Source organism: Haemorhous mexicanus, chromosome 3, assembly GCF_027477595.1.
Source record: "Haemorhous mexicanus isolate bHaeMex1 chromosome 3, bHaeMex1.pri, whole genome shotgun sequence".
NCBI classification, from domain to species: Eukaryota; Metazoa; Chordata; class Aves; order Passeriformes; family Fringillidae; genus Haemorhous; species Haemorhous mexicanus.
In genome coordinates, this window is record NC_082343.1 from 58711864 (window position 1) to 58727989 (window position 16126).

Below are 16126 nucleotides of genomic sequence, written 5' to 3' on the forward strand. Positions count from 1 at the left end.
GTCACAAGGACCTGTAGAAAAATGGTAATCTAAAGAAAGATTCACAGAATTTCTCTGACCACTTTATCATGCTATCTGATTTTCATCAGTGTAAGTTGCAAGGAGTGAGTTAGCATAGGGTGAGATGTCTTAATTATCCCCTAAGGTAAAAGTTTCTTCTTTTTTATTTTTAGTATGTTCCTAGTCCACGGAGTGTTTCTTGAAAGGATGAATGGATTTTTTTCCCGAGCAACTTCTTTTTCTAAATGTATTTTCAGAAACTGGTACACAACTGCTGTTTTATTACCTGTTTCAAATTCACTTTAGTCCAGTGTATTGAATAAGGAACAGAACCTAAAGATTCTGTTAAACGTTCCTGGACCATCATTAATAAGCCATGATGAGACTAAATTCTGGCTAGAAATGCAACTACAGTTGCAGTAGCTTACTGTTCTCTCTTCACCTGGGAGAATTATTTCTGAGTGCAATACTGGACTCCTGTTGAATACATCAGACAGACATAATGGAGATAATAGTAAAGTCAGGCACACCTAGCAAAAACATGTGACTACAAACCCATCCTTTTGCCATAAATTACAATACAATGCCATGGGCGCCTCTGAAGAAGCAGCCGCTGCTCTTAAGTGGAGGCTTTCTCCACTGGAATCAGAACAGATTGTAGCTGGAGGTCTTGGAATACCTCAAGTTCCTCTTCTCTGAACTGCTGAGAAGGTCTGAACAGTCAGACCCTGCTCAGGGAAGTGAATTGGTCAGAACAGCACAGTGACAGACTTGTCACTGTGGAACTGCTCTGCATCAGTAGCCTGACTTACACAGTGTTGTTGAGAAACAGAACGTTACATCTTTTATGCAGCAGGAAAATTTACCAAGCACCACTTAATTCCAATAACAGAGAATTAGGTTACATTTTAATTCTAATTTTTCCAGCAAATATTTTTCAGGCTTCTCCCTCCCCCGCTTTGAGGTAATACTTACACTCAAGGACATTACTTCCCATTCATCTCACATTTAATGTTACAGTGTTTCAACTAAATTGCTAAAATGCAAATATGCAGACCAACTGCATCAGTAAAAGTGGTTTTAACAAAGTCATTGGAGGACTCCTAAATGCTCTTTAAAAGCATAAAGTGTCTAGGCTTGATTATCTGAAGTATTCTGTCTCAGGACTGTAAGAGTTACCAACACCTCAAAACAAAAGAAGCGCAGTTACTTTTGGAACTGTAAATCAGTTTATTTTGGCACATAAAATCACAGGCATAAAGTCATACTGTGCTTCTTGCCAATCCCCCAACCCTGCTTACTCCATTGAGTGGCTAGTCACGGTTTTAAAAACAATGCAAAAGCTTCAGTTAAGCCTTAACAGACCTTTAAAAGTTTGGATCTGTTTTTTCGTGGGGTACACACTGGCAGCTGCATCCAAGCATGAGGGGCTTTTGTATTATCAGCTGACTCTATAGAGAATCCTCTTGCTATATTACACATAGAGAACCAAGCTGGGAATTGAATTCACCAAGAACATAACTTGAGCTTTCACTGCACAGTATACTGGGGACTAGAGCCCTCTGTGATCACACAGCACATGGGAAACTCTCCCTGCCTGCACTCCCTGTTTCTGCTTCAAGCCTGAGATCCCTTGGGGAGCCTGTGCACATGTACACATGGCCTGACCAGGGGGAAGTTTAATGGCACAGGCAGGAGGAGATTCAAGCTCCAGAAGCAACACAAAACTGCCTTATTTGTGAGAACACACACATCTTTTGCCTGCCTCACCCACCCCACGCTCTCCTAGTGTAACTGAAAACAACCATCATCATTCAAGTTTGCACAGTTTGAGTCTTCATCAAAATGGGTCTACTCTAACCAGTAAGGGTCACTTCAGGGGAAAAAAAAAAGATGCAATAGCAATAAATATAGAATATGCAAGGAAAACGAGAGAGGAATCCTAAAATACCCAGAACTCTGAAATTTTAACCTTTTTAAAAAAATTAAGACTGAACGGTAAAAATCTGTTCATATGGAGCCTTGTTAGACCATTCTTTATAAGGATCCCAACTGTGCAAACTGCTTCTATCTGTGCTTTTTCTGTCACATAAGGTAAAGGATAACTTACACATGATTTTCTTTGGCACATCTGCTGGGAAGTTGTCACAAGAGTAGCTATTTGTAAAACAGCAAGGAATGCTGAGAGCTATGACTCAATTCCAGACCTGTTTTTCTGGGGTGACAGCACTCATGGTTACAGAGTCAATCTCTGCTCTCTGCTGTGCTGTTCACATCAGCTCTGCTTGCTGGATGCATACACACACCTCCCTGGAGCTCTGTCATTGAGAGCTGCTTCCTCTGGAACACTTCACCTGTATGGGCATTAAAAATGCACTTGGAAACCACTGCAGTTTGAATCCTTTTTTCCCTAAGGAAAACAACACATGCAAATACATATATTGCTGTAACTTTATAGGCAAGCTCCACTAAAAATGTCAGCCCAGCCAAGAGGACGTGGTTATGTTTGATTTTACCTGTTAAAAGTGGGCAGGGCCCATGTAAAAGGCTCATTTTGGACTAAGCCAAAGGCAGAAAATAGATGGCTAATCTGCACTGCAAGAACTGTGTTAGTTGGGTTACACTAAAAATTTCTGACAGAAAGGAGTCTCCTAACAAGAAAAACTATACACACAGTTAAACTATTTCCTTAAGTGACATTGTACTAACAAAAGGATGGACATTGTACTAATAAAAGGATGGTTATAATTATTTCCCCTGGACTAAATTGCAGCTGCTCAACTAGTTTTGTTCACTAAGTGTAGAAACAATTCCTGATATCCCAATACCAGCAAACCAGCTTAGCCTACAGAACAACAAAGATACATTTCTTCATCTTTCACCTCATACAGCCCTACACAAAAGGCGGCTCCCATACCGTGGATCTCCTTCACCTGTCAGACCACCAAACCTACTGGCAATAAAAATGTAAAAGCTCAGCTCTCCTTGGGGATGACCACTCACCTATCACAAACATATCCCAACAGCAAGGCAAGGAAGAGTACGAAAGCCAAGGCAAGAAAAAGTAGAGCCATTCCACTATTTGCTGGGCCCGTACATCAGTTTTCCCAGGGATCACTTTTACATCCCTACAATGCTGTCTGAAAGATAGGTGAGACTTGGACAAACTATGTTCACAATTCTAACAGGGGAAGGACAGAGTCCTGGATGAAAAGACTGGAGGCTCTCAGAGGTACAATGTTCTAGGAAGAAGCTATTGCAGCTGTCACACTTGCCACCAAGCCTTCTCACCAGCATAAATCTAAAGTGGAAGTGTTAGAAATGGCAGCTGTGCTAATAAAACAGATTTACAGCATTGACATAAACTCTTGGTTTACTACAGTTGTACCCATGTGAAATAGGGTCCCACACCTTCAGGGAACAATTCCCACGCATTGGCTAGGACATGCAACTCCCAGATCCTCGTGGCTTCTACTCCTCTGGGAGTGTGTCAGCAGTGCTGCAGGGAGCAGTGAGCAAAGAGCTCTTCAGAACAGCGACTCTGCTCTGTTATTTTTCAAAAATGCTGAGAAATTTGAAAACTCACACAAAATCTTAGCACTTTGAGACTAATTAACATCATTAGAGCTGTTGAGGTTTTGACTATAGCAATAAAAAAATCTGCTATTCCACTCCAGATTTCAACTGAACTCATTCAAGAAGACACACTTACAGGACTTGAGACTGGATCAAGTTCCTCCCACTGCTCAAGTGACTTTTTACTCAGATTAGCAGACACTTCCGTCATCCTATTAACACTTATATCATCAGCAGCATGCTCATTTACAATGTAAAATATGATCTTATCAGACAAAATGCTGCCTCTAATCCAAGTACGTGCAGACTGAAGTAAAACCCAAAACCTAGGGACTGATCCTGCCATCAACAGCATCACACCTAAGAAAGTGCTACACACATCTGGGCACACTATTCTGAACAGTCCTTTCAAAAAGTTATAAAAGTGGAAAAGAAACCCTAATCAAGTACCTCTAGAAACTCAGGAGGAAAAGCCAGCACATAAAACCTGAAAGCACAGTAATGCACTTAATGAGACATGGATGCATTTTTATTACTACTTCAGGTGCATGGATTGTAACCTAAGAAACAAACAAACCCAAAAATCTGAAGAAGAGATAAAGTAAAATTTTAGATTCACCTGATAAGTGTCCCAAATTCATCAGGTGAATGCTTATCACTCCCTGCAACACAGGTGACACGTCTCAGGTGTCAGTCAGTACTGAAGGTCTGAAGTTTGGCAACATAACACTCAACACATCTTTCTACAGATTCCAACAGGCCTTGAATCCAACAGGATTAGAAACTGCATTATTGCTGGATTCAAGTATTTCAGTCCAAATAAAGGTGATTTACAGCTGAATTATGAGCTGTTAATAATACAAATAAAACATAGCTAATTTAATTTTTCTCCAGTTTCAGAGACAGCACAGAGGAGAATCCCACACAAATGCCAACACACAAGTAAGCAAGTGCAGCATAAAAGAGAAAAAGAGGCCCAAAAGCCTGCCAGATATCTGCCAGAAACACACTGGTTTTCCTAAGTAGCCCACTCAGTTAAATTTAAAAATATATCACTTTTTCAGTATCTTCCAGGAGAATGAGACAGATCATCAAACACTAAGCGACTTGAGTTCAAATGCCCATCTACTCTCTTTATTTTGTATTTAGCTTGCAAAACTGAAATGCAAGGGAAACCATTCAGGGGAAAAATTGCCAAGTAGACTGGTTAAATACACTCTATAAACTTTCTGCCACATGCTCACATAGCAGAACTCAGAGAGTTGTGCCGAAGTACAATGGACATGTTTTTAAGATCTCAGCTATTTGAGATGGGTCTTAAAGATTAGGTTCTGTTCAGATGCTTTATTCTAAGTACTGGAACAGCAGCAGACAGCTTTCAGCTCCATTAAAATTAAAAGTTGTTGGGTTTGGGGGTTGGTTTGTTGGGTTTTTTAAAGACTTCACTAGTCTTAAAACCCTGCACTTTTCAAATGCAGTTTAAGTTGGGTAAATAAATTAATATTCATGAGCTATTTGATGCAAAGACTCAAGCTGTGCCTATCAAGACATCCATTAATTTCAGTGGGAGATGGCTTAGACAGACAGACTCACATAAAACTGGTCTAATCCTTTATCAATTTAGATCCTGTAGAAGTAACAACAGCCTGGAATGGCTGCAGTCATCTGTGGACCTACAAACCAGACAAGATACAAGACTCCTCCTCCCCATCAGCACACCTGCTGTCAAGATGCAAAGTTCAAAGTCTGGGCCTTTTTTTCCATAGTATATCTTATTTAATTACCATGGAAACAACATCCCAAGTACAGCTAGGCCCCTAAATGCTTGCTTAAATAGGTACCTTGAAAAATGTTATAATCACCTGGACCTAATTCAGACAGTTGGCATTGCAGCATATGCTGTTCCCCATGAACAACGAAAAGCACACTGGAGGACGGCAGGAGCAGGGCTCCAGGGCAGGAGGTGCAAAGGAACCCCCTTTACCTATTGCTGGCCAAACATCTTCCCACAAGGTCTTCAACAAAATTTCTCTCTGAAAATGTTTCGGTCCATGCCACTGCTCTGCTTAACAGATGTATCCAGGCTGTCCCTGGACTGATTCCCTGCCTGGAGAAATCACATCCAAGGGCCTCCCAGCCTCTTGTAGAAGACAGCATCCCTGTTCCACGCTATCAGCTCTTAGTAACTTCTGCAAGACTGACATTTTTTTTTCATGTATGTCTGTGGGTGTATTTCTGCATGCAATTTTATAAGCATCCATATATTATTCTACAGCATGCCTTGGATTTGGATAAAACGAGGCCTTGCTACAGCCACCTTCCCTCTGCACTCCACCACAACCAGATCTGCCACTGTGGGAAGTTGCAGATGTGATTTTTATATACGGCAGCTATATCATCCCTTAAAAAGGCGAGTTAAGAATACCCGTTTCAAATAACCTGCGTCCAGCTGAACAGACCGCAAGCAGACCCAACCTTTCCACGTTTGTACTCTCAATCACTTTTTTTGACAACTGAACTTGTAACCTGCCATCTGACAGCTCAGCCACGGCGTGCCCAGGGCAGTTTCACACAGACCGGTCCCACGCTGCCCCTTCCCGACGCACCGGAGCGAGATTTGCTATAAATGACACCTGGAGAGCAGCCAGGGTGACGCGGAAGAGGGCACCGGCTCTCAGAGTTCGTTCCCGATAGGCCCGGGACACCGCGTCCCGCCGCTGCTGGCCCGTCCCCGTCTCCCACATCCCCGGCGACTCCGCGGGAAGCGCCGGGACGCACCTGCGCCCGTCACTCCTCCCCGGCAGCGAGCGCGAGGGCAGCACCCGTCGGCATCCATCCCTCCATCCCACACCCGCCGCCAAGCACCGCCCGGCCGGAGCCGCTCGGGGCCCCCCGGCGGCGGCACCGAGTAGCCTCTGCCGCCACGGCGAGGCCGGACGGGTGCCGGGAAGGCGGCGGCGGGCGCGGCACGGCACGGCACGACACCGCACCGCCCCATCCCATCCCATCCCCGCACGCCGCCACGATCCCCGTTATCCCGCAGCGCTGGAGGCGGAGGGGGGTGCAGGGGGGCTACACCGGCCTCCGCCGCCCGGGAGTTTTAAAGGGGCAGCGCGCCTCGCTAGGACGGGAGCAGTGGCTCTGCCCCGGGGGTGCCCGGAAGGCGGGAAGGCCGCTCCCGTTCCCGGTGCCGGCGGTGGGGCGGGCGCGGAGGGAGGGGCGGGGGCTGGGTGTCTCCCGCGGCCGCCACAGCGCTCGCCGCCTCCCCTCCCCCACGGCGGGGGCTCCTCGCCGCAGCCTCTGTGCTCCGCTCCCGGTCATGTGACCCGAACGTAACCGGACAGGAAAAGCCGCCGCCGCCGCCGCCGCGCTGACTCCGTTGTTGCTGCTGCCGGGCGCGGAGACGGCGGCGGCCCCCGCGCGGCGCCACCCGGCGGCCCCCACGCCCCCCAGGTGAGCGAGCACCGGCCGCGCCGCGCCCGCCCCGCGGGGCAGCCCGGCCCCGCCGCCCGCACGTGCGCCCGGCCCCGTCGCGCCGGCCGCGGCCCGGGCTGAGGCGGCGGCGGCGGCGGGGGCGCGGCGGGGCCTGCTCGGCCCTACCTCCGCATTGTGTGTGAGGGGCTCCCCGGGCCCCGCCGGGTCCGAGCGGGCCAAGGGGCGTGCGGGTCGGGAGGTGGAACCGCCCGGTGAATCCCCGCCGGACCGGGCCGGACCGGGCCGGGCCAGGCGGCTCCATCCGGGGCACGGTACGGGGGGGAGGGGGGGATGGGTGCGCACCGAAGGGAGGGGAGGGCCAGGCCGAGCTGGAGGGGAGTGGGTGGGTCGCGGAGAGAGAGGAAGAGAGGGAGGAGGCCGGGGGAGCCGGTGCCGCCCGGCGCGGGGCTCGGCTCGGCCGGTTGAGGCCCGCGCTGCCTCCCTCCCGCCCCCTTCGGCGGCGGTGGCGGCGGCAGCAGCAGCAGCAGCGGGATCCGGCGCGCACGGGGCGGGGCGGCCCCGCCTGTCCCCCGCCCCCCCCCCCCCCCCCCCCCCCCGGCGGGTTGGGATGGGCCGGCCCTGGCGGCGGCGGCGGCGGCGGCAGCAGCTCTTCCCGTCTCGCGCGCCCTGGCGGCTCCGCTCGCGCTGCGTCTCGCGCGCCGTCTCCGTCCCGTCCGTGCGCGCGTGGCGTGCGCGGGAGGGGTGGGCGGGGCCAGCGGGAGGAGGGAGGGGTGGGGCGCAGCCAGTGAGAGCGGCGCGCGGCCGCCCAGCCTTCCGCCCCGGCGGCCAATGGGAGGGCGCCGTCCGCTCCCGCACTGGGGCCGAGCGTGCTCCGGGCATGGAGCGGGCGCGCGGCCGGACACGCCCCCGGCCCGGACAAGGCGGGAGCGCCCCGGGGGGGTGGGAGGCACGGAAGGCCCATCACGGATCCCCGCCCGCCGCCCGGGCTGAGGGCGAAGGCCGAGCGGGCGCCTGCCGCCGCTGCGGGAGGCGCGGCGCGTCTGTGAGCGGCCCGGGCCGCGCCGGTGCCCTCTGCCGTCGGAGCGGGAGCAGCGCTGCGGGCTCGGTGCTGTCGAGGTTCGCTGCCCGGGGTGCGAGGGCAGAGCGGGCAGCGCCGTGCCCGAGCTGCTCCCTGCCAGCCCCGTTAGCTGCCCGTACCCGGCCCGGTCCCGCGGTGCGGTACCGACGCTTCCCCGGTGTTATCCTGGGCTTGTGCCGCCCCGGTGTCCCTGCGGGGTCTCCGGAGCGAGCGCCCTGCCCGAACGGGCTCGGCCCCGCGCGGCGGCTCAGCCAGCGCCGAACGGATTAGGTAACTTCCAAAGCCGCGGCGGAGCGGGGCCGGCCAGGGAGGCACTGTCCCCACGGGCTTTCGGCGCACAAGAAGTATTTCACACACTTGTTGAATCGGTCAGCACTGAAATACGGCCTTGCCAATGTTAATCACCGCTTCGTTTAGCTAAGGGTAAAATTCCTGAGCACACGCATACCTGTAATGTGCAAAGTGCTTTCCTCGCTCTTTTCATCTGCCCTGTCATTTCCTTAGAGTGTAATTACTGCGGTGCTTTTAGCTAGAGCGTTTAGATATCATCCAGATACATGCAAAACACAATGTTGTGCACATGTATCATTTTCTTTAAAGCTCAGTTCAGGTCTTTAAAGAAGGGCTTGCTGTTCGGGGTAAGAGTGAAGCTCCAAACTAAACACACTTTAGGACGGTAATAACTAGAAAGAATGCTTGTCTGGCTTGAAGTGCCTTCACATCAGTGGTTTGCTCTGCTTGGCAAGTTTTGTTATCCAAGTGCTAACAAGACTGAATTTTAAAAATGTAGAACACATTAATAATCAAAATTAAAGGTAAAAAAAAAATCTAGCAAGTTTTCTCTAACATCACCCACATGGGGCATCTTGCAGGATTAATAATACCAAAAGTGATCTTTGTTCCTGCTGACAGTGAGTATTTTCTCTTGTGGAGAGAGAGAATCTTAGCATATTGTATGTACAAACTTAGTTATCCAAACATTAGTTGAGGGAGGAGAATATGTACCTAAGGAGAGCTGAAACCTAGCTTCTTTTTCTCTTATTAACTGTAAGAAAATAATCAGCTGTATCTTACACTGTATTTCTTTCTTTGTCTTTACACCCCTGTCTCCAGTGAGTTCTGATCTGATGTGAATGTGAGGGAATGCATTTGATCAGCCTGGTTATTCCTTTAAATACAAGAGAGTCTAGCAAGTAGAAATATTTGCTTCTCCAGTTACTAAACATACTGGCATATGTGGAATACATTTCTGTTCTCTTTCCCAAAAAGCCATGCTCTTACTGTATAAAAGAAACTAGCTGCTTGAACCTGACTTAAATTCTGATAACTTGCTGTTAAGTTTAGAGGAGAAAACACCCAAGACTTTTTATAAACTTTTTGATCAACTTCTAGTTTCACCTTCTCTTTCTGTTCAGTTCTGTTCTGGGCTTTACATGGCCAGGAATTTTGTTGGCTTCTCTTGCTTTTTTATATGTTTTTGTACAGATTTGCATTGCTTCATACTTTCACTTTGCCCAAGGCTCTATTTGCTTTGATTAAGTTTGTTTCCACTCACCGATCTTACTTGCCCTTTATTCATCCATCCAACCAACCATGGGTACCTGTCCTGATGTGTTTTCCTGTGTATTTTTTTCCCCTAAAGTTACCAATTTTTGCTTCCAAGGCTGCCCTTGGATCCTTGAGAAAAAGTTTAAAGCTCTTAGGTAGTTCTTTGTGGGCAGCCTCCAGCATCTGGAGGTGCCCAGGAGGGTGAGGGGCAGTGGAAGCCCTGGCCTAGGGGGGCTCGGGTCAGTGCCACATTTCACCATTGGTTATCCTCCCTGGTGGGTGGCCAGTGGCCAGCCATGGACAGAACTGCACCTCCCACCCTTTGAGTTTCTTGATTTTCTAGGCATGCAGACTTCTTAAAAATGCTGTTGTGGCTGGTCTCAATAAATAGATCACTAGTTATTAGGTGAAAAGGTTGGCCCCTCCTTGTTAGTCCAGAGGGCTTGCCAATACCTAGAATGAATTCACTGTTGGGGCTGGGAAGATTCAGGTATGTATCTGGTATTTCCCAGGAGAGGGCATAAACATCACAAATGTTCAGTTATTTAATGCTGGCCTTGGATTCAGCTGGGTGGACTCATAACTTTTAGGTAAAAGATATACAGATACACTGAAATTCCAGGTTATAAGTATCTAACTTGTCTTTTATTGGGTTGTGTTGCTCCCACTTGTGTGGGTGAGAGTGACTGCCATCAGAAAGGAAAATCAGTTTTCCTATTTGAGCAGACAAGTGGCAACCAAAACACTTTCTTTTTCCCACTCTGTATAGGTGTTTTTACTACTTGTTAATATATCTTCCTCTTCCTTAGCTATTTATATTTCTGTATCCAAGTACCCACACCATGCCTTTCCAGAACACTTTGGTCCTGGTTCTCCTTTCCTCTTTAAGCCTTGGCAAATCACTCACACCTTTGTGAATTGCATATCCCATCATGAAAGAGAAATCCTTGCCTATGTGTAAGGTGTCTTTTATGCAGTAACTTGGGATTAAGATGTGTTACTAAAGTATGGCATCTGGATATTGGAGAAAATATCTATTAAGAGACAGCTACTGTTGCATCTGTGCATCTACTGTAAAGTTTTACATGCAAGTCATTTGCTTTTCAGAGTGTAAAAAAATGGATTTGGCCAACCATGGACTTATTCTGCTGCAGCAGCTAAATGCTCAGAGAGAGTTCGGTTTCCTGTGTGACTGCACAGTTGCCATTGGGGATGTCTACTTCAAGGCACACAAATCTGTCCTCGCTTCTTTCTCCAACTACTTCAAGATGTTGTTTGTTCATCAAACCAGGTAACTCTAAAAAGGTTCACCGTTTAAATGTTGTTCAGTTAACTAAGTTAAGGGAGTCTAGCAAAAAAATGTTCTATTTGCTTCTTGTTATGACATAAAGAGCGCCTTAACTGCAAACAGTCTTAACTGCAAACTAGAACCTCACTTTCAAACATATTAAAGTTGAACTGTGATTCTTTAACACTAATTTTATAATTTAGCACAAGTTCTTTAGCCTTAAAAAAGCATAGAAAATTGAATTTCTACAATTGAATACTTCAAAGATCCTGTCTTCTCTCCTGCTCTTTCCTTCCCCCACTCACTGTCTTCTACTCTGTCTTGACACTGTTCTTGACATTTGTGCAATGTTATATACAATCCAATAAGTACTTGCTGGGAGGTTTTGAGAAATAAACTTACAAAAGAAGTATATGTGTTTCATTTCTTTGCAGTTTGTTAATTAAATAATAGAATACTATGTAATGGTGGAAAATAAGGGGATTTGTGGTCCTTTTCTTTCAGTGTTTTTTCTTTATTATTTCTGTACCACAGGCTTACATTGAGGAAATGATTGAAAAGATCACAAGAGTGTGAGACCGCTTTTAAGATTTTTTGGTCTTTTTCCAAAATACTTGAACTAACTCAAAAAGTTTGTTAAGTGATTCACACTTAACCCTTTGGCTAAGAGTTCTTAGCCAGAAGTGAACTGCTAGGACAGAAGTGCATTTGCACTTCTGAAACAGGACTACAGGCAGATGTTATCAGTTGTGATGCTCCATCAAGAGCACACAGTCATCTTTGAAAGACAGCATTGCAAGTTTACTTTTGAGTCATATATCTGAATTCAGAAGCAGTCACAGAGAGAGCTCAAGAAGGGTGCACCTCAAGAAACAGAAGAATTAGCTGTCATTTCCTCCTCAGCTTGGTAGCCTACTGTCATTAGAGCATTCAGACCACAGCACGCAATCATGTCCATTTCTGAATTTCTGTGGTTTATTTATGAATGTTTTTAATGGAGGAGCTACAAATACTTATGAAAAATAATTAGAATCCCAGTTCCTATCCTGTTAGCTAACTGACCTCACAAAGATGTTCCCTGTTTTCTTTCTTCTTCTGTGAACCTTGCCTTAGTTTCTGCACAGAGATACAGCCTTAGCTAGAGCAGTAGTCGCTGTCTCAGTCCAGAGCATCATAAAGGTTTCTGCATAGGGCACACTGAGCTGGAGGGTGGTGTTGGTTTCAGCCCTCTTGGGCTGAAGAGGGGATCACAGCTAAAGCATCTCCCTTTGAGTGCTGTAATCAAGGGACTGCTAGGCTGACCAGGCAGTCCACTGGTGCTGTTGTTTCTCCCTCCCTCTTCAAGGAAAAAAAATCTGCTATTCTGCTGTGTAAGAAACCTGGATTTTCAGGGGTTACACCTGTTGCATCAGATCCCCGGGTGAATTCACATTCTGTACTGCATGGTTTCTGGATCATAATGCACTTGGGACAACGTAATACCACACATTTGCAGAACTATAGCTATAAACCCTAGTAGGACATAGAAGCCCAGCAGGCAAGTGCCAGATGAATTAGGTGTTTTCAGGGCTAAATACTGAGAAAAGTTTATTGGACTGTGAATTTAGAGTCCCACGCTAGCAGGTTGTAATTTAGTTACAGATGTGTTTGAATCCAGTCAAGAAAAGGGGGAAAATGTCTTTGCAGTTTACAAAGTATATTAATAAGTGACAACACACTTACAACATAACAGCAGTTTAAAATGGTATCGGTCGCAATGGGACTGCTTTTCTTTCAAGCCAGTTACTTCACTGAGGAAAGAAGTCATCTTTCAAGTAGCTCCTAAGATTAGCTCTTTCACAGTAAAGCATTTCCCTTAATATTTATTGCAGATTCTGTCTTTTGAATTTAAGTAGAAACCTCCTATTTTTATCAAGGCTAGAACAATCTAGAACTGGGAAAAAAATACTTTCCTTCTGTCTTATTTATAATTTTGTTTCACCTTTCAGTGAATGTGTCCGTCTGAAAGCGACCGACATACAGCCAGATATCTTCAGTTATCTCTTGCATTTGATGTACACTGGGAAGATGGCACCACAGCTCATTGACCCAGTTCGACTAGAACAGGGAATAAAGTTTCTGCATGCATATCCACTAATTCAAGAGGCCAGCCTTGCAAGTCAGGGAACTTTTTCTCACCCGGATCAAGTCTTTCCATTAGCATCTTCATTATATGGCATTCAGATTGCAGATCACCAGATAAGGCATCCCACTAAGGTTACGTCAGCGACCGACAAACTTGGGCGAGAACCACGGCCTCAGACATCCCGGATGAACCAAGAGCAGGCTTCTGAAGGCTCGCAGCTCTCGCAGTTGGGTGCAAATCTGCCACAAGTGACCCGGACAAATATGTCTGCTTCTGACCCATTGCCATCTTCTCTATCTCCGGAATTGGTATCTGCTGCTGGTAATAATTCACCTTCGGGAGAAGAGGCCAATATGGAAGCATCTTCTTCAGATGAACAGCCTGCCTCTCTCACAATAGCACACGTCAAGCCAAGCATTATGAAAAGGAACGGAAGCTTCCCAAAATACTATGCCTGTCACCTCTGTGGTCGCCGGTTCAACCTGCGCAGCAGCTTGCGGGAGCACCTGCAGATCCACACGGGAGTTCCCTTCACATCTAGCCAGCAGGGAGAAAGTAATATTTCTTTGTCTCTCTGTAACAACACAGCTGATAAAGATGCCATGGAAGTGCCTGAAGCGGGGATGATTAGTGACAGCGAGCTGCAGCAGATCTCAGACTCCCCAATAATTGATGGGCAGCAGCAGTCAGAGACACCTCCCCCCTCCGATATCGCAGATATTGACAACCTGGAGCAGGCAGATCAAGAGAGGGAGGTAAAGAGACGGAAATACGAATGTTCCATCTGTGGTCGCAAATTTATTCAGAAAAGCCACTGGAGGGAGCACATGTACATACACACGGGCAAGCCCTTCAAGTGCAGCACTTGTGACAAAAGCTTTTGTAGGGCTAACCAGGCTGCCAGACACGTGTGCCTAAACCAGAGCATGGACACGTACACGATGGTGGATAAACAGACTCTGGAGCTCTGTACTTTTGAGGAAGGCAGTCAAATGGACAACATGCTAGTACAGACCAACAAACCCTACAAATGTAACTTGTGTGACAAAACTTTTTCAACTCCCAATGAAGTAGTCAAACATTCGTGCCAAAATCAAAACTCTGTCTTTACGCTAGAAGAAGATCGCTCCATTCTGTTAGGTGGTGGGGACACAGAAGCCACAGAGACTGATAACGCAGTGTTAGCCTCCATCAAAAAGGAGCAGGAAGCAGTGTTGTTAGACTGAATGTGAAACCTATATCAATTTTTTAAAGTTTCTTTACTCATTTTTTTATTAAATCAATTTTTTCCTCCCCCTACCTCTTACCTCACTTACCCCTACATCTTTTCCAGCAACCTCCTTCCTACCCTTTGTCTTCAGCAACCAGAACTGTACTGGCACATTAAGGAAATTGGACTTTGCCTCTCCCACCAAAACAAACAAAAAGCTCTTGCATCAAACCACAACAACAAAATTGATTTTAATACAAAGGAACATGTGAAAAAACAATCCAGCTAACTATGTTGATAGTATTAGTTATTCCAAATTTAATAGATTTTAAACAAAATTTAGATTGCTTAAAGGTGTATTTAGATACAATGATGAGTGTAATAAGAAACAGAGTATCAGTTTGGTAAGCAAAAGATATATGTATTTTAGTTTCCCTGGTAGAAGGCATTTTGAGATCTGGCAGATTAAACACCGTGCTCTTTACAAGTCCGTGTGCAAGTTGATTAAGGTTATAACCTAAGCCCTCAGAACTTTTCCTCAAGGAATGCAGAAATCTCTGTTCATTGAGTTAAAAAGAGCTGAGGGTGTTGGGTTTTTTTAGCCGTATGTTTTCCTTCAAGTATGCCTTTGGGTATCTGTTTCAGAGTCAAGCAAAGTCGTTACTTAGTCAAATTCTGACTTAAGTAGCTGTAATAGTAATGTGATGGCAATCTTTATATATATATATTTATAAATACTGTATATGTATAAAGATTTATATATATATAAAGTGTCTGTGTGTATATTTGGTACAGGTAAATAAATGCACACATCCTTTTGAAGTAACTGGCCATCTGCTCTCAGATTCAGCCTGGAATGTCTTTTAGTTGTTTGACAAAGCTCGTCATTGCACAGGTTGCTTTTAGCCAAATTTGAAACATCCTGAGCTGTGTGCATTTTTATTGACCTGTTGAAGAGAAGCCAATAGGTAAGTGTTGTCACCCAAGCTACCAAGGAAACTAGAGAAGTGGCATACTGGTGAGCACTGCACCATCGTTAGTGCAGCACATGTGTGTGTTGTTAGCTATATAGAGCTTTGAGTCATTCTGGATGACAGGAGAGAGAAAAAGCTTTATTCCCTTACTCAGGCAAGGAATGTCCATGATTTCATTTGGTCTAATGGCATGAGTTAAGAGGAAGGAAAAGCGGTGTTCTAGCAACAGGTGATCATGGTTGTTTTAAAATGAATCTGTAGTGCTGGCTGGGAAATTCTACTCTATGAGAGTCCTGTTATTTTAAAAGCCAAGACAAAGCCTGCAAAAACTGAAAGGGTGAATTCTGTAGTTTTAGTTACTGCTGATGGTAGTACTGCATCTTTGTGTTAAAAATCAAGTTGTTGATTTTTATTATTTTATATAGATGCCCAGATTTTTTGCTGGTAGCCTAAAAACCTAAACTGACAGCAGCATTGAAGCCCTCTGAGCAATTACTGGGCCAACAGAAGGTCTAAGTGGACAGAAAAAGTGCCCCATCATAAATGGAGACAGTGTGTGTTTGGGGGGAGGGGTGGGAGAGGGCAAGTCACAAACCACAGCTCTTCTCTGTGTATACGTTTAAACTGAATATCATCTTTTTGTGTATAGTTAAGTTCTCAGATTTGTAAGTTTTTATACATCATTTCATTGAATAAAAACTGAATTAAATGGGATATGATTTATTGAGTTGAAGGTGAAAGGTTGTTGGTGTTCGGTCTTCCTGGATGAGCTCTTGCTGAATCAGTTTAAAAGCCAAGCAATGTATTCTGTTTATCAGACTAAAACCTCTGTCACACAGGTGAACAAAGAGCTTACTAAAACTTGAGGTGGATTTAGCATAAAAGTCTCTAC

At 46.1% G+C, this 16126-nt stretch overlaps 1 protein-coding gene across 1 annotated transcript; it reads left to right on the forward strand.

Moving 5' to 3' along the window:
• The first annotated feature begins 6900 nt into the window (after window positions 1–6900).
• On the forward strand, window positions 6901–15959 carry ZBTB2 (zinc finger and BTB domain containing 2). The gene is made up of 3 exons (XM_059841966.1): window positions 6901–7029; window positions 10745–10928; window positions 12914–15959. The coding sequence occupies exons 2-3, from the start codon at window positions 10756–10758 to the stop codon at window positions 14274–14276; spliced, it is 1536 nt and encodes a 511-aa protein (XP_059697949.1). The 5' UTR covers window positions 6901–7029; window positions 10745–10755; the 3' UTR covers window positions 14277–15959.
• The last annotated feature ends 167 nt before the right edge of the window (window positions 15960–16126 follow it).

Bases quoted from the DNA above. Each gene is read 5' to 3' on its own strand.
- ZBTB2 (XM_059841966.1), top strand. From the start codon at position 10,756: ATGGATTTGGCCAACCATGGACTTATTCTGCTGCAGCAGCTAAATGCT. The intron at 10,929-12,913 runs GTAACTCTAAAA...TTCACCTTTCAG, and splicing joins TTGTTTGTTCATCAAACCAG to TGAATGTGTCCGTCTGAAAG.